This window comes from Trachurus japonicus, chromosome 14 (genome assembly GCF_045865225.1).
Source record: "Trachurus japonicus isolate A0001 chromosome 14, Traja_1.0".
Lineage (NCBI taxonomy): Eukaryota > Metazoa > Chordata > Actinopteri > Carangiformes > Carangidae > Trachurus > Trachurus japonicus.
The window spans coordinates 15,979,347-15,997,834 of record NC_140920.1 but is presented as its reverse complement, the minus strand read 5'-3'; the positions used below and the strand labels follow the sequence as shown (position 1 = coordinate 15,997,834).

General features: G+C 43.7%; 1 protein-coding gene across 3 annotated transcripts; it reads left to right on the top strand.

The window, feature by feature from the left end:
• The first annotated feature begins 1,248 nt into the window (after positions 1 to 1,248).
• Positions 1,249 to 18,312, top strand: LOC146974551 (uncharacterized). 3 transcript variants are annotated; one of them, XR_015037613.1, is made up of 9 exons: positions 1,249 to 1,340; positions 2,119 to 2,628; positions 5,663 to 5,807; positions 7,798 to 7,900; positions 8,780 to 8,818; positions 8,915 to 8,956; positions 10,408 to 10,690; positions 15,487 to 15,654; positions 17,048 to 17,283. XR_015037613.1 is itself a non-coding variant. In XM_085798039.1 (8 exons), the coding sequence occupies exons 2-8, from the start codon at positions 2,442 to 2,444 to the stop codon at positions 17,272 to 17,274; spliced, it is 1,026 nt and encodes a 341-aa protein (XP_085654165.1). In that variant the 5' UTR covers positions 1,249 to 1,340; positions 2,119 to 2,441; the 3' UTR covers positions 17,275 to 18,312. The 3 variants fall into 3 exon arrangements, 2 of the variants coding, with proteins under 2 accessions (XP_085654165.1, XP_085654166.1); XM_085798039.1 differs by lacking the exon at positions 15,487 to 15,654 and having other exon boundaries at positions 17,048 to 18,312; XM_085798040.1 differs by lacking the exons at positions 1,249 to 1,340; positions 15,487 to 15,654 and adding an exon at positions 1,870 to 1,998 and having other exon boundaries at positions 17,048 to 18,312.
• Positions 18,313 to 18,488: the final 176 nt, after the last annotated feature.

Genomic DNA, 18,488 nt, shown 5'->3' with positions numbered 1-18,488 from the left:
TGTCCACTAGAGGATGCTCTTTACCTAAAAATGATGACTCAGGAACAGAGGGAATTGTAGAATAGCCCCAGAGGAGATATAAGCCTTTGCCTGTAATATGGTAGTATTAACCACAGGCAAGGTAAACATCTATTTAGATTGATGCCCCCAGAAACAAACAAGGTACAGTTAAACAGAGCCTCTACATACATAGAATATGTACCTAAAACACATCAAAGACAATAAAGAAGACAACTTATGTTTTACTGTTTTAACTTACAATTGAAGGTTAAAATAAACCCCCCTGGAGAAAAGGTGACATTTACATTACCTAAGTTTTTCTAAAAATGCATCTACATCAATCTTAAACTTAAAAGTCATCATTTAAAGGGACAGCACACGAGAATATTTGTTGTACAATACATAGTATATACTGTATACTGTGTGTGCCATGACTAAGATACTGTTACTTTTTCATACTATGATATTTAAGCAATAACAGATTAAGTATGCGAAGGCAGTATAAGGCAGGCCTCTAATTTGTCTAAAATTCAACCAGAAGCATGACAACGAAACTAAAAATATAAGCTCAGTCACAGAGCATCAGGAAGAACAAGGAGACCAGCAAGGAATGGTATGTCCCTGTAAGCGCCAGCCTTGACTTCAGCAAGACATCATCATGTTAGCCTGGGATTACATGGAGAGCCAGAAGATATGAGGAAGCCTCAATCCACTAACAAGCACTTTGGAAAATTGTGCACAGCTGTGGCTAGGAAAACTGCTGCTGTTTATTTCTGTTTCCTGCTTTTTATATGAAGCTCGTTGCCGTATCTATGATGGCATCCTAACTTTATTTTTAGTACCTAAAACCTTTGCATGGCACTGCATTTGTGTGAAGGAACAACTGCAGGTTGTATACTGTATACTCTGTATGAGTTAGTATTGTGGGACAAACTTTATTCTCGCCTTCAGTGTTGATGAAGAGTTTTGTGAGTGGACCTTGAAAGTTTAGGTTTAGGACTTTCCCCTCTCACTCTCTAAGTCACTTTTTTTTTTTTTTTACAGCATCTGTAATGTGTGATGTCAACTTCCTGAATTGCTCTCTTCCCCTTTTTAAATGAAATGTGCCTGTGTGAGTGTGTGTTTGTGTTAGAGAGAAAGAGAGAGAGAGGGGAGAGAGGGAGGGAGAGAGATTATGGAATGCTGTGATGTCATCAGCTCAGTCACACACACTCACACACACACACACACACACACAGACAGACACACACACACACAAAGACAAGACGGACCCACAGGCGCTCTGACTCTCTCAGCTTAGTTAGCATACTCTGCTGTGGAGCGGCTGTCTACATCCCACTGTGAGTACTTCAACAAATTCTACCCTTCTCTTACAACTCCCTTTTCTTTTGTATCACTTCTTTTCTCTCCTCACTTCCCCCTTTTCCCCGGGTTTCCTGCTCTGCACCCTACCATGTGTTTAGCAGACAACAATCTGTGCTACACCAGTGAGACACTTCTCAGTCTGAGACAAGCTTTCTTTCCCTCCAAGTGCTGCTTATGTGGTAGCCATTGTTTAACGACCCACTGTGATTGGAGGACTACATTTCAATCTCCTTTGTGAGAGAAACCGGCTCATGCTGTCCTGGGCTATGACCCAGTGTGTGTGTGTGTGTGTGTGTGTTTTCTTCTCTTACAACCTGAAACTGACCGTGTTAAAAACGGAGCCGCTATCTCATGGGATTGTGTGTGTGTGTGTGTGTGGGGGGAGAAAGGAACATGGTTTTGGGAAGGGATGTGTGCTAGGGAGGGGAAGGAGGGAGGGGTGGGACACTGATGACAGAAACAGTCCCATTCCTTAGGAATCTCCTCCCATTTTTTGGCCAGAGTCTTTCTGTCATTTTGGAAACAGGGTTTGGGCTCTTCCGTATTCATGAAGGGAGGGGCAAGACAGCCGTCTGAAAACGACTCTCCAAAGGAATGGCTAAAAGGCAAAGTTTCTGATTTGATGAGAGAAAGGTGGTAGAAAAATACTGGACACTACAACTTTGAGAAACATGTAAGATCTTGAGGAAAAGGGAACATACATATAATCTTCTGAATGTTTGTTCAAAATGTTCTTTTTTTTCTTTCTTGTAGATTGTCCCAGTGATGACCTCCAAAGTCAAAGGAAACTGATATGTTAGCAGGGCGAGGAAACTGTCAGCGCAACACAGAGAGGAAACAGGATTTTGTGTGTGAGTGCGTGCGTGTGTGTGTTTGAGAATGAGCCTTGATTCTTGAAGAGGAGTTCATCAGGGTAAAGAAGAAAGATTTGACGGTAAAGAAGCTGTGAAAGTCTTCATCAGACGACATGAGACTATAAACCAACGCTCACTGTCCACCTCAAGAAGAACAGCGCCTCCTCCCTCGGACTGCGTGGCCAGGTGGTACCAAGTCGATCCGCCACTCAGGCATCAAAAATGCTGCAGCAGATTTTACAGGACATGTACATCGACCCCGATGTGCTGAACGCTCTTAATGAGGACCAGAAAAAGACGCTGTTCCTAAAAATGCGCCAGGAGCAGGTGCGGCGCTGGAAAGAGCGGGAGGAGAAGCTGGAGAGAGAAGGGGGGGACGCCGAGTGCAAGCGAACAAAGCCAAAGAAAGGTAACCATGCCAACCCATCGCCATCTTCACTACCTCACCGTTGTTAACTTTTCTTCTTCCTGTTTATCCGGTGTGACATGGTGAGGATTCAGGTTTTTCAAGCATACTGACCGTCACACTTCTAAACAAAGCTTTTTTTGACAGAAAACCATCTGTTCTCCTTTTAAGGATTACACAATGAATCCATTCAGTCAAGATGTTTGCATAGGGTGCTGTGAATTACCTAGGTAGAGAGTTGTGAAGCTTGAGAAGCACACTGCAGATGCATGTGTGCACTGGCTGTGACAGACATCCTATGCTGCTGGATATGGTATAGCTGCTGCGACTCATGTTCCCCGTCATCTCAACAGCTGCTTGCCAACACAGGAACAGCATTTACCTGAAGTCCATGTGGCTTAAAGTTTAAAGTTTTCTAAAAGACAAACTTGGACTAACAAACACCAGCTGCTCTATATTAAGGTGTTGGTGGAAATTGAGACAATAACTACATCCTGAATGATATACACCCAGAAACCAAAGATCATTACACTTCACTAATATGAAGTACTATTTATATCTCAATTTCTAAACAATTACAGCAGATTGATGACGCTGCTGACTGGATGTTAACATCACACTCACAGATGATGTTACCATTTACGTAAGCAAAGCAGAGAGAATGTTTTGATAAACAGTTCATCCTGAGTGGATTGCAAAAGACATGCACTTACAGGAAACCTTATGAACGCAACCATGAATGTGAGGTATGTGGTGGCAGTGGTGTGTTCACACGCACAAACACACAGGTTTGCGCTCAGGTGCTCACCTAGATCACCTTGTTCCCAGTCGTCACACAGTACAATGTGAGCTTAGGACAGAGAAGAGTATTTACGAGTCACAGATGTCATTCATGTTTGGAATGTGAATTTGAGGGGAAATAATTAGCATATGAAAACGTTGTTATACACAGACAATGTGGATAGGTTTATCAGGAACCGGCTCCTGTTCAAAGGTGAGCAGCAGTCTGACAAAACAAAACAACCAGAGACCCAAGAGGCCGCAACTTTGTCCTGAAACAGGTTTAGCACCCAGTACACTATAGCATCTTGACTGTCTGGATTTGCTGTGGTGGTAGTAAGTCCTAGCATGTGAAATAGAAAGTGATAATAGAATGACTTTGACATAATAAATTGCATTAGACAACATATTTTTTAATTAATTTTTATATTCCCAAAAAGGACTTCTGGGTGAAACCCACTGGAATATGACTTAAAGCCAATTAACAGTACACTGCAGTTGGTGCATTAACTCTGATTGACATAGTAATGTGATCTTGGCTAATAACAAAGCACTTACTATCAGCTGTGGTGCAGAGTAGAGGAACAGTGCTCTTTCTATCTCTTAATGACCAATGCAGCTGTCCTTAGGAGGCTGGATGGAGACTGCGGGCTGCGATCACATGGTCCAAACTGTTCTCCACACAGGCTACGCATCTGTAGTGCAGAGGAAATGGTGGATAGTTAGTGTTTCTGTGTAAAAATAGGAAGTGAGTCAGGACTCAATCCTTCAAACAATCAGTATTGGGCAAAACAGGAAGCTCACAGGAAATGTATGTGTTTGAAAAACAAAGACATTTTGATTTTTATCAGGTTGGCCTTGTCGGAGAGCTCACACATGCCAAGTTGGTTTTATGCATAGACTGAGCCGGCGTCTCTCTCAGCTGTTGTTAACAGCTCACATTTAGCCTGTAGACCCCTCTGATCATGGGACTTTTCCTGTGGTTAGGCTGACCTTATTATAATTAGTGTTTACATACTGCATCACTATTTCCTGACGTATTTATGTGTTCATGTTGTTGGAAAACTGGTGACATTCACATGACGCAGATAAACAAACTGTGTTGCTAAGTTTCTGTGTCTTTCACATACTTTTTTGGATTTGCACACTTCGAATATGGAGACACCAATTTCCTTTCTTTTTAGAAACATTATTGTGTTAACTTTGACGAAAAAGTGGAGAATACTTTTGCAAACTACGTTATTGTAATAATGCTTTAACACTGTTTGTTACACTAAGACCTAGCATATTATGACGTCTCCTAATTGTCACACAAACTTGAAAACATTGTAGTGGTGAAACTGTCAGCTTGTTTACCAAGGTGGCTGCTGTCTTTTCATAGTCATCCTGGTATGCCCTGCTGGAATGTGATCCACAGGGCAGGCTGGCAAAACCAGTTCACTATGAAAGCATGTTATCCTGTTTCCAACCCAACAAGCTCTCACACTGTGAGCCAGCAGCAGCTGGGTTATCTCTATAAAATAGCTCCTCTGTGCTCCCAAACATAGTCACAAGGCAGCAACATGTTTGTATGTGTGTGAGCGTGTGTGACTTTGTGCCTCCAGGCTTATGAGGACTCAATGTCTTCACAAAGACAGACAGATAAGGAGGCCAAGAGAGATCATGTAACACAAGATCGCATTGATATTTCTTAGGGTAGAAGTTTGGACTGGGCTGAAGGTATTTAATATATACACATTCATAACTATCTATCGCTGTGTGTGTAGGACTGGGATTTCCCATGTCAACTCATATCATCTACAAAGATGGTGCCTCATACATTTGTGAAGTGCTGCTTGGTCACCAGCTTTTGCTCCAGTCTCTGTGAACCAGTGCAACTCTCTCAACTTATCAGAACTATCAAACTTTATACAGTTTTCACTCAGAATGACCAGAGCTACAACTGATTATCTCCGAAATCTGAATTGCTTATCAAAACTGTGTTTTGGAAATGGTTGTTTACAAATTATGTCTGGAATTTCGAAATGATAAGAGGATGGGAGAAAGTAGACAGAGTTGATCAATGTTGGGCCAATAACTGAAAAGGGCACACACAAACTGATTAAATATATCTCTCCTGTAAAACATTCCAATTTACCGGTAGTCAATATTCATTTTCAACACTACCTTGAGTGATGGAGACTTACTTTCAAATTCAAAGTTTCAATAGCCTGCTAACTAAAAGTTTGCATTTGTGTATGTGTTGTGTCTCCCACAGCCAGCAGTAAGAGTGTGAGCTGGTTGCTCGGCCGGGATGGAGATGTGGCAGTCATTGTGATCGGGGAGGTGGATGAGCTGAGCTCCAAATTCATCTGCTCAGGATTTGGAGAAAAGAAGACACCAAATCTTCAGAACAACACATAGTAATACACTTTTGTAATATTAAAAAAGCAACAAAAAAAACAGACAGTGATGCGTGAGGTTACAAGCAGTGAATAACATGGAAAGAAATTCTATTAGTGCTTCATTCAGAGACTCTCTGTGTTGTGAAGCTGTGATTCAAGGGGTTATCAGGAGTTTTTGTTATGAATTTTATTACTACATTGGTGACAAATAAAAGGGAAAAACCAAGAGGGAGTGAGTAAAATGACCCAAACCATACCAGCATAATGGCCCCTACAGCACTACAGAGCCCAGTCATGCCCTCACTTTAGAGGTCAACAATCCAGGTCTGTAGCTACCATTGTACTGGTTCAACTGTGGAGAATAAGATGGATGATTGCTCATCTGGCAATACAACTTTATTTCCACATCTTGAGAGACTAGTGCCTATGGTTTCTGCATCACTGAACTATCAATGTTGCATTCATGTTTTGAAAGTGGTCTATGTGCAGTGCAACTGTAGGCTAATAGGAACATGACAATCTGATCACAATCATCCTTAGGTTTCTCCACTCATTAATTAAAACAGAATTTATTTATTTTGTGTGCAAAAAGAATGAGGACATCAAATTTTTTCCAGTTAATATGTCACCTGTCTTTAGCCTAGGCCCTATTGTATCATATTGTCAGACTGTAAGCCCAGCATGCTGTCACCTAAAGCTCAGGTCCAATCTCAAAGTCCCCGCTGAGACCAACATGTTGCATACAGTGTATTTGTAACAAATTAAAAAAGACGGCCCAGATCTGATGATAGCATGTTTCACTTTAGACTTTTAGACTTTAGACCTTTATTGTCCCTCTAGGGAAATTCTTTTTCACATGACCATTTCTTCACATTTCGTATCACCAGACACATACAAACACACACAGATTACAACACATTGCCACACATTTTTACACTCTGGCCAGGTTCATGCTCATAAGACAGATAACTACTCAAATGTTTGGCTCTAAGTCACCAGGGAGCTCGGGTTTATTGTTTGTTGTTGCCTTTTGTTAGCAGTTTGTCTATTTTGTCCTGTTCTGGGCGTTGTTCACAGTTTTTACACTTCCGGGAGAACCTTAGCAACCAAGGTAACCCCGGCCGTATCTCAGCGCTATGAACTTTATATTCCCTAAGGCAAAATGAGCAAAAATCTGCGTTATTGCGAAAATGTGCACAAATAGCTCATTATGTCAGTTGTCGACCTCTCATGCCCCCGGTGATTTCACAGTTAGAGAACCGTAGAAACCCTCATGGACTCACCTGTCCTGGACCTGCCTCAGTCAGAGCCTCATTCGATTTCACCGCCAAAATCCAAATATGGGCAAAGAGGCGGGGCGAGTACGTAACCGTGAATTCGTTACGCTGCAAACGTAAACCGTCGTTGGTCCCAGTTCTCGCTCGTCAGCAAAGATTCGCTTTTGGGCACACTCAGGCTAATTTGTTGTACTTGCTAATTAACAGACGAACCAGCCAGGTAGGTGAGCAGAGGGACCGGCAGCAAGCTTTGTTATTTGTACAATATTTGACTGATAAATTCACTGACCCCAAAAAAGCCACAAATCATGTTCTTTTGGCTTCGTTTAACCGACGTAAATCTGAGCGCACTGCACCGTCTTTGCTAGCAGCTAGACTCCGAGCTCCGAGCGACTTTTTTTTCCCAAAACTTTATTGAAAATTACCAGCACGTACAAATGCATATTGCAAGTAATATGCTGGTGACCCTGAGCGACTAATCATCAACTCTCACAGCACCCATCTGTCACGGAAAAGCGACCACGCCCTTAATTATGCTTACAGTCATATATTACATTGAAGAAGAAAAAAAGAAGGAAAGAAAAACATCACCCATTATCTGTTATGAAGGGGCACTTTTTGTCACTTCCGGGTTGTCTTAACTCTCCATCACTAAAAAAAACTCTCCATCACTGGATGGTGCTTGTTTGACTATGTGAAGAGATATGACATGGTCTCATTATGTTTTGCAGCGTTCAAACTATCTTGAAGAGCAGAAAAACCACAGAACCTGTCAGAACAGAGAGAGAGAACCTTCCTCCTAAAACACAACCTGGAATCGCACTGAATTTAAAGGTGTGTAGTTGCTGATAGATTTTTTTTCCTGCTTGTGAAATTACTGTCTCCTAGACTAGCAATAATTTTATCACATAAAGGGAATCACTCGTCTGTGAGATGAACTTATACCAATCTTCTCTAGCATCCCTTTGTCCTACCTTCACTTCCTCACTGATCTATTGTCTCATCTCCTCAAATCAAACCCCTCCATCTCTAACATAACATTTCCATCACTTCATTTCCACCTCTCTTATACCTGCAGTGTCATTTGTGAAAACTATCAGTCAAGCTTTTGAACAGAGCTGGTAACAATCAATCACCCCCCATTTTTAAATTTATCTAGCTCTAATTTGAACCTCTATTTTCTGTCAGAAATATTCACTCAGTGAGGATCATTTCCAGGGTGGTGATATATTTGGGTGTGTGCGTCTGTGTACGCACTTGGCTGTGTGTGAGCTGTTGATTTTAGAGCTGGAGGGGTGTGTGGGTAAGGGGGGGTGGGGGGGGTGCCTCCTTTTTTCACGCTATCTTAAAAAGAGATTTGCTGCGTTGTCATGGCAACCCTGCACACACGGAGCCAGAGCGAGCCGGGGTGGATGGTCTCATCTGGCCTGACCACGACGGTGCTCTGAGCTGAATCTGCAAGCTGCTTACTCAGTGGAAATAACTAGCACCCCGGCTTGTCACCGGTTTTCCTGCAGCCACATTGCCACAGATATGTTTTTAATCGCTATATTCATTGATAATATTTAAATTTTTGATGAGAATTAACCAACTCTTAAACTCCCTTCCCACTTGCTCTCTTTTCCACGCTCATGCTGAGCTGACCCAAAAGTTAAGGAGGATGACGTGTCACCTCTAGTATCATCTAACATGGCACTGTCTCTCTCCCAACAGGGGAAATGTGAGGAGACAAGCACTTTACTCCCTCTGCCGGTGAGTTCGAGCCACTGCCTGCTATAATTGAGCTCTGTGCTCTCGGGTTGCATCATGGCCTGTAACACTCATGTAATGTCTTTGTTAAACCCACAGGTGTCAGTGAGTGAGCATTCATCACCCCCGGCAGCAGAAAAGGTATTTGTGAATCAAAGTCTGTTGTCTGAGGACTGTTTGTTGTTGTTGTTTTTTATCATTTCTGTGATTCAGTTTAAGCTTCCAAAATGTTTTATTGGTTTTTGGTACAAAGTAGAGATTTTTTTCAAGGCATAAAACATTTAGTTTTGTTTTCTGGTGCCATCTGCACTGACCAACACATTTTTTATAAAACAGCCCCATTTATCTCAGCAAGGTGTGATTAACAACACAGGGCTTCATTCACTCTTCCACTCCTTGAAATGTGGCTTCAGAGTGCCGACGTGTTTCTTCATGGCAGCTCCACCACCCTCTGTGAGTAACAGGAAATGGTGGTTAGGCCAGCTGTCCCCTCACTCCCAGCCTCTGTGCAGATCATCTTTCTCCCAGCATTCTCCCTCTCCGTGCGCTGTCACGTCTGAGCTGCCGCACCCCTCATAGCTCTCTCTGGGGAACAGCTGAACTGAACTGTCCTCCCACTGGCTCCATCATCGCTCCAGCCTTGGGTTGTCGGCGGCGGAGTGTGTGTGCTCTATATCCGCTCTCGCTTTTCTTTTTCTTTCTGTGTTTGTGTGTGTGTGTGAGTGTGTGAGTGTGAGTGTGTGTGCAGGTGACACGCGCCGCGACAACAGCTGAATCACAGAGGCAAGGCAGGATTTCTGGACTGCCCTAGAACAGATGGTTGATGAACTTGATCAGGGAATTAAAACGCCAGAGATAGAGAATGCGTCAGTCGCAGATGGATGGGATTGTGGGATAGTCTCCTGAGGTTTGGGCGCGTGAGCTCTCCTCTGTTCTCTGGTTTTCCCTCCTCTTTGCCACAGAAGGAAATGTCTCTCCCTCACGTCTTATATCTATAACAGACTCTCTGTTACAGGCCCCAACACATCTCTGGCCAACCCATACTGATGTGGCAATGAACATCCACACCTTAGGAGCTTTGCCCAGTCTGACAGCCAAGCATTCACAATCTAAGCCTCCTTCTTTCAAGATTCATTATTTTTTGCTGAATGCCTTGTTTTTTTTGTTTTTTTTACATTCAACGATTTCTTCCTGGAAACAGGAAGGGGCTGGTTTGTTGCTGCAGATGTGGCTGTTGCTAGCGCCGCTGCAGGTTTCCTCCAGTTGATTTAGAGCGGGAAGGAGTGAGTCTGATAGAGGAGGAGATTGAGATTGCTGATTAAGAAGGCGTAAGATCAGAAGGGAAGATTAGCAAGGCAGCTTGATTTCCAAGTCACCTTATAATTTTCTCTCCACACATCCTTAAACTCTTAATCAGTGGTCATAGTTCTGTGTGTTTCATTATGGTGCAGTGTAGTCACTGGAGAACTGTAATTTGGTGAATCATTTATCCAATGATTTAATCAAACATGACAGTAATTCCACTGTATGTGAATTAGCTGTCAACACTGATCGCACTCGTCTGTCCTCTTTTGTCACTCTTCCCTCTGCAGCCGGAGCTGAAGTCAGCCAGTGCGACTGTGGAGAAGTCGGTTCCCCAGTCCTCCATCTGCTCCAGGCCTCCCGTGAGAGTTAGCCCTGTCAACGTGAGACCGGCTTCTGCAAATGCGGCACCAGGCTCTGTCAACACGAGACCCGGCCTCACAAATCTGAGGCTGGCCAGCGCCACCCCGTACTCTTCCCCCAGCAGTACTGTCAAAATAGACTCTGGAACCACCAAGAGGGTCCTGTGCTCGCAGGAACCTCAGAAGACCCAGGAATCACAGGGTGGCAACGGTGAGTGAGCATAGCATCATGGGTAAGGGTAGATGTTGGGTCAAAAAAAAATATATATATATTATTATAAATACTTTATTTAAAAGGAATCCTCTTTGTCCATTTGATGAGTGAGTCCCTGGGGTCTTTCTATTGCTGGTTAATTAAGAGATATACAGGAACAACAATGTTAACAGTGTCACGGTGGATAAACACAGCTAATAGAGACGTCATCAGAAATTTGCATATGCATGAATCTTACTGTATAACTTCTGTTGTGTCTCTTGACATTTTGGAGAAAGACAGGGGGACACAGGCGTGGGTTGAAAATTAAGTCAACAGCATTTCAGATAGCTCAGAAGAAAATCACAACAAGCCACTGAGACAGCAAGAGATCCCTTTTCCACTGCTTCTTCTCTTCTCTGAGAGTAATAATGGCTGTGGAGAGCTGAGCACAACCAGTCTGAACAAAGTTCATACTAGATGGGCTTCTCAGTGCTGCAGCAAGGAAGAAGGATTTATTTCCCCAAACCTAATGTGTTCGCCAAATAGTGCCTCAGCCCGCTGGAATCTTTATGGACTGGCAGAGTAAAAGGAGGCCAGCCTAGAGGGGAAAAAGCTTATGTGACTGGGATTTGTGTGGTTGTACCACATTGCCCTGGCACACCTGCCTGCTTGGTGGCTTCCTATTGTGATGCAGCGTTGGAAGGGACATTGTCAGTTGATTCAGATGTGGATCCTGCAGAGCGATTTTAGATGATCATAAATTAACCGTAAACGATTTTTGTCCACAATGGTCATATTTTTATACAGTTACTGTTGATATTCAACTATTAAAATGAAAACAATCTATATATTTATAGAGATTATCTGTTATTTTATTTAGTATGTACCTAATTCAGAAACCAAAGAATGATGGCAGCCCTCATTCACTTCACTAATGATATTGAGTAAACAAATAATTTTACAGAAACAGAAATACCTTCATACTTAATATTTTCACCTTGTTTAGTTTAGTAACATATATATTATCAAATAGATGATTCATGTTGTTTTGGATTGAGCTGCATGATTGCAATCATGCAAATTACAAATTACACCATCAGTTTACCTTTTGAACTATTTGATCATTATTAGCATTTGAGCTGTACTAATAACCATCAACTTGATAATGCACCAAGGCAAACTATTTTTTATATTTCATTCTCTTTCTTCTGTCTTTTTGTCCTCCTGGTGTCAGTCCTCTGGCCCAGGCCTCTTGTATGTCTCTGACTTTGTCTATCCAGATGTTCACTGTGTGGACAGATTCAGATTTTTCATGGTAGTCATGTTGGTCCTCCCCATGAACATGATCGCCATTAGGTTTCACACTACGTTGTGCTGAAGATTGAATGCTGTTTGAATTGAAAGCCTGGTTCCTTGACTTCCTGTCTGAGCACAGCAGCAGATTTCATGAATCGACTAAACACTCATTCACCATATAGTGACCCAGTTATGTAGAAAAAATGGAAAGTGTGAGGGTGAAATTAGCACCATCCAGTGGAAAACAGTGAAAGTGTTGAAAAAAAGTGTAGTTGGATAGAAATATCTCATCTCCATAAGGTCCCTCTGCTGGAAAAATGCTCATCCTACATCTAAGTTAAGGAACACACTCATGCACATACACATACACTTTCCCCTGCAACACGAGAGCTTCAGTTTTCTCAGTTAGGAAACAGCAGAGAAACCTAAAAGCACAGTAAAGTTTCCCGTCCAGGGTTCGTACATTCAAGAGGAAGATTTTATTCTTTTAAACACTGATTGTGAGAGGTTACTTAGGCCAATGTCATGCTCATGCGTAACTAGTGTAATTTGAAGTGAATGCAGAGTTACACAAATTGCCTTCATAATATCAGAGTTATTTTCAGTCAGGAAAAAGCAGCACTACAACAGTAATCTCCTAATGAATGGCCCAATGACAGCCGGTATCCTACCTGAAGGTTGAGTGTGTGTTTTTTTCCTCCTTCTCTCCAGTGTCTGGTTCATTCTGAACATTCCTGGCTGTTCCATGTAGATTTTAGCAGCCAAGCTAATCTCTCATAAAGCCAGACACAGGAAGGCTAACAAGCTCTTAATAATGTCACGAAGAGACAAAAATCCTGGAAATCATTTTGAAACCACGTTCACGGCTTATTGCCTGAACTGAACATTGAATATCAGTATCAAACCCTGTTTTAAGGGATTTTTCACAATAATTCAGTCCAAAAAAAAACTGTGTGGAGGCATGTATAGGGAGTTCAGATCTTTTAAATGGCCAAATGACCAAAAAACCTGGATAGAAAAAATTAAACCAAAAGACGCGCACGCATGTGTGTGTGTGTGTTTGCCTGCGCCCACATTAGTGACTGGATATGAGATCAGTGGGCAATGCCAGGGCAGCAAAGAACAGGCAAACGGAGGGAAAAGGAAAGAAAGGGAAAGGAAAGGGAAAGGAACAGCTGGTGTGGTGGGAGTTGAGGTGGGCTGAACACAGTGCTGAATAAATGTGTCTTGACTCTGGACAAAAAAATACTGACAGAGTGTCTGTTCTTGACAATGGCAGGAAGCTCGGTCCAAGGGGAGGGGGAGGCAGACTAGGATCAGGCTCAAGCGCCTCAGCTGTTTTCTTTTGAATGTGGTTAATGACAAGGATGCCTGCGTCCTGTGGGCAGCGACTGTGGCCCACGCAACACTTGTAAAAGATGAACTTAATAATCTGCTGTTGTGCATTTAGCCGCAGAAGATAGACAAAGCCTCCTCCTGACGTGAGGATTCAAGACGCCGTACCTGAGATTGAACAGCGGTGTGTGACAAATATTAATAGTTTTTTCTCTGTGTCACCCAGGAGGGGATTGGGTAAAAAGGTATCACCAAACACACTGTGTCAAGTTCTGGATATTGTCAGGATGTAGTTGTCACATCTCTTGAAAACAGCAGGGATGAGTACTGTAATCTCAAATTGGGAAAGTGACGTGATAGGTGTGTGATATTTTGAAAATTACAAAGCAGACGAAAATCAGATGGTTTTTTTTATTACAGTACAGAGTGATATAATCTGTGCGAGCAGCTACCAGCCACTCTGGATGGCCACCACTGTCTACTCATAGCAATTTATTTAGTTTCTCTGTGAAAATGGTCAGATAATCACCACCCCGTTTTGTTTTTTTAACCTGAGTTTCTACTACATGAAGCATTTTCTGTGCTGTCAAAGTCCACAGAACCTAATTTAGTGCAAACTGAACATCTCAAAACCATCTTGTAGCAGCAACTGAAGCTTTTGGGGGCAAAGAGGGAAGAAATTCTGTATTTACATCGGCTTATATCAACCCACTCTGTCCACAAGACCTCTTTTTTTATTATTATTGGGAATCGGTAAAACCTGAACATGAGGACGGATAACTTGGATGCTATGTTGTGTGTTGTGTCGTCTGCATAAAAATGAAAGTGAGCGACATATTATGAGGGATGTTTGAGATAAGTGGGAGAGCGTCAAGAGTCTGCAACTGAACCTAGAGATGCAGAAATGTGTGTTGTGTTAGCGTGTGTCATGATCTGAGCATAAGTGCATGAGCATGAAAGCGTATCAAACCCAAGCAGCTGGCGGTGTATGTTCGTGTGTGTGTGTGTGTGTGTGTGTGTGTGTGTGTTTGTGTGTGTGCGTTCATGTTTATAAACCCTTCTCTGTCTGTCGGTCGGCTTTCCTCTCCTCTCTCTTCACCTTCAGAGGGAAGGACACACATTCCAGCGCTGCTTCCCGACTCTAGCCCTGGGCGACGCTCAGCCAGAGCTGATAAGTGACAGGGGCCCCAGCCCCCACACAGGAGCCCCCCACCCACCCACCCACCCTCCAACACACACACACACACACACACACACCTCCTCTCCTCCCTGCCCTTCAGTCCACAGACGTGCTCCTCGGGAATTCTGCCCTCTGCCCCACTTCTGCCCCCCCACCTCCCCACCTCAGCCGCCCCTCCACCCTCCTCCTCTCCTTCTGCCAGAGCGACGTGGAGGTCTTTAAAGAGATAGATTGGTCTTTAATTTTTGTGCTAGCCTGGTCAGTGACACTGCAGCCCCCCACCCACCCACCCACCCACCCCTCCTTTGTCCTGCCTGTACATTTACGAGCTGCGCTGAGATGCGAGGAGTGGCGTCCCAAAAGCTGAAATGGGAGATTAATCAATCCTGACGAGCGCTTTAACGCAGAGATTCTCTTTCCTTTTAATAGGTGTTTTTGCAGGTAGCTTTAATGACAGTTTCTGCTGACAGGGCGAAGAGACGAGTGCAGCTGCTGAGCAGAGTTACAGACAGAAAGGCTTTTTTTTTTTTTTTTTTTTTTTTTTGGGTGTGTTAAGACAGGTTAGTCAGGTTACCTGCGAGGGTTTTGCTTCAAGCTTATGCTCTCAAAAGATACATATATGTTCCCATTATTCCTTTACAACAGTCCAGGGCCATAATACCAGTTCTCCCTGTCCTTTCTATCTCTGTCTCTATTAAGCATTCCACTCAGACCTGCACCAAGGCTCTGAGCTCAAAAAACTCTCTGACCATGAGTGTGTGTGTGTGTGTGTGTGTGTGTGTGTGTGTGTGTGTGTGTGTGTGTGTGTGTGTGTGTGTGTGTGTGTGTGTGTGTGTGTGTGTGTGTGTGTGTGTGTGTGTGTGTGTGTGTGTGTGTGTGTGTGTGTGTGTGTGTGTGTGTGTGTGTGTGTGTGTGTGTGTGTGCGCCTGTGTCTGTGTTTGTGCGTATCTGTGTGTGTGTGTGTGTGCGCGCACTCGGTGCGTGCCTGAATGTGTGTTAGCCTCAATAGCTGGAGCCTATCCAAGGTTTCCGTGGTGACCACACAACACAACGAGACAATCAGAGGCAAGCCCACGCAGCGCAGCGAGAGGACATTAACGCAGGAACCGCAGGTCAGGGGGCAGAGGAAGGCAGGGCAAGACAGAGGGAGAGGAAGATGAGGAGGAAGGTAGGTGTTAGAGCCACAGAGAGAGAGGAGGGGCGGGAGGGAGGGAGGGAGGGCGAGGAGAGAAAAGGAGAGTAAACAACAATAAACAATAACAGCACCTTAAAGGCTACTTTGGGTCTCTCCCTTTCATGCCTGCAAGACATCAAGAGCTCTAAAGGTTTCCCGGCCCCAGGAGTGCCTGTGCGGTTTTGGCTGTACCCCACCTCGGTGTGTGTGACTCTGTGCTGTGCCGTGGTGTTAGTCAGAGATGGCTGCATGCGTGACTGAATCCATGAGCAGGAGGGCTGTGCTAGGGTGCATGTTTGTGTGTGTGTGAGTGTGTGAGTGAGTGTGTGCGTGAACATGCATGGACGTGAATGAAACATGAGATTGTGAGTGTGTGTGTCGTTTGAAATTCAACTGTTAGAAACTGTGTGTGCACGCTTGTGCCTGTTTTCACTTTATTTTGTGTGTGTGTGTGTGCGTGCGTGCGTGCGTGTCTTCAGCCGTGCACGCGGGTGCTCTCACATATCTCTGTCCCCCAGGGATGACGCTAAAAATATGTGGCTCCTCAAGCCTTCTGGTGTCTGAGCAGCGTCTGTCTGCTCTCCATTGCCGTCCCTGTGGCCCTCCCTCCCCTCCGTTACTCCTGTTCCCTCCATTCCTCCCTCAATTACACCCTCTTCCAACACAGTACCTCAGCAAGCACACACACACACACACACACACACATACACACCAACTACACCCAGCTGTGTCCCTACCTCCACTGAGGATGACCTCTGCTCAGCCAGAGTGGGATAAAGGGAGGCGAATGAAAAGGGGAAGAAAAAGGTAGAAAAGAGTGAAGAAAGATCCAGGCACAGTGTTTGGAGAGAGGGGGGTGATCAGGTAGTGTGAGAGGACTGAATTCCAGCTTTTTCAACAGTAGCACACAAGTTTTATGCCTAATTATCATTGTTAATTATTCAACTGATTCTCATTGAAAAAAAAAAGATTCCCAGTCTAATTTTTTGTTTATCACAGGCGACGTGTTTCCTGATGCAACAAGACGCGATTCGATCGCTGTGGTTACAGTAAACAAGTTCCCACTGTGACAGGTGCAGCCCAGAAAATCATCCTGTCTTTTAGAGAGAGAGGAAATACAGTAGATACAGAGTGAACACTTACAATAACATGCCAATAACAAACCTCAATAAAGAGCTACAAATTTTAATACATCCACTTTTCAAATATTGGCAATAAAAACACTGCAATTCCTTTTTTTTTTTTTTTTACAATTAGGAGAAGTACGTTTTTGTTGTTTGAATAAAAACCTGAAAAGAAAATATCGAACTCAACACCTGCGCTGTACATGGCAGGTAGATTGTTGCAGCTCTGAAGAAAACCTCATCCTCTCTTCTTTTCCTCACAGCTACTGGTGCATCAGAGGCGTCTCGAAGGGCGGCCCCCGAGGAGGCCGGTTCATCGGGGAGCGCGCCGACCTGCGCAGGGCGCGGCCGGGTGGCTCAGCTGATGAAAAACTTCAGCAACGAAAGCACTCCACCCCCCTCACAGCAGACCCCCTCCTCCCGCGTCAAACCACCTCTCCCCACCAAGCCGGGCCACTTGCGTCTAACGAACACGCCCACCGTCAGGTAATCCATACACACGCCGATTGCACAACAGACGCCCGCACGGTTTCACGCATCCACGCCATTCAGAGAAAAACCAAACTGGACAATACCAGACACGTATTGTGGAGCATCAGCCAGCAGCAGGCTACAGGGATGGAGAACTGTGAGGGTGGCCCTCAGAGATGGAAATGCTCACAACCACTCAGAGTTTAGCAGTGGAAATGCTTGAACGTAATGGTTCTTTTATTTGTGATGCTGCAGTACTGTAAACACTTTGTGGGGAAGAAATTCCAAAGCAATTGATTGCAATTGAATATTTGTTTTGTTTATCAAACAATTCTTCTACCTTTCATGTATTTGCCAGGGAATTGATGACTGTCACATGTATTCACTTGTTGCTGATTCTTTCCACTTTGTGTAATGTGGAAAAATACACCCTCGTTCTCGCACACAGCTTTTAGTCCAGTTCACAAAGCCTGTGCACACAATATTATTTACTTACAAATTCCTTTGTGTTGTTCTGTTATGAGACAGGTTGCATTTGCTCATGCAGTGTTTCTCTTTTTAATTTCTGTCTTCTTGAATGAAAAAATGGGCTCGGGCAGGCAGAATGGGGTGAAATAAGGTACAGTAGGGTCCTCCTTCATCGTGCTGTCTTCTCTCTGGGAATAGTGTAGGGTTGTTTATTTGTCACAATGCAATGTATGTCTCCCTCTGCCACCTGGCAGGAGCCTCACTGCGACCTGTTGTGGACCAATGACAGTGCCAAATGCCTCATCTGTCACTCCCAGTGGATCAAATCCTGGCAAGTTAGACAGTAGCTGCCAAATTATCCAGCTCTGTGTTATTCTTCCCCAGATTTTTCAGCTCTTTTTTAGAGATTTGTGGGTTTTTTGTTTTTGTTTTTGTTTTTTTACATTTTTTTATAGGGAGAAAGATGTTTTGTAATGGGATATTTAATGCTACTACAACGCTCACTTGTAAAATGAGAGGCATCTTTACCGTTTGATGTCAAGTTTGTATGGTGAAATCAAAGAAACAATAAAATTGTATAAATTGTAAATCTTTTATCTTTAAAAAAAATCCACTTGTTTGTGTTTCTCTCTCTTCTCTTGCTCTGTCTCTGACTTCTAGTCTGACTTCAAACATTTTAAAATCAACCATTCACTGCTGTTATCACAGTTGCAGACCGACAGCACACAGCACTGACATGTTGCACAGTCTGTGTATACTTCATGG

Coding starts and splice junctions, on each gene's coding strand:
- LOC146974551 (XM_085798039.1), top strand. CDS start 2,442: ATGCTGCAGCAGATTTTACAGGACATGTACATCGACCCCGATGTGCTG. Junction 5,808..7,797: donor AATCTTCAGAACAACACATA/GTAATACACTTT, acceptor TATGTTTTGCAG/CGTTCAAACTATCTTGAAGA. Junction 8,819..8,914: donor GCACTTTACTCCCTCTGCCG/GTGAGTTCGAGC, acceptor TTAAACCCACAG/GTGTCAGTGAGTGAGCATTC.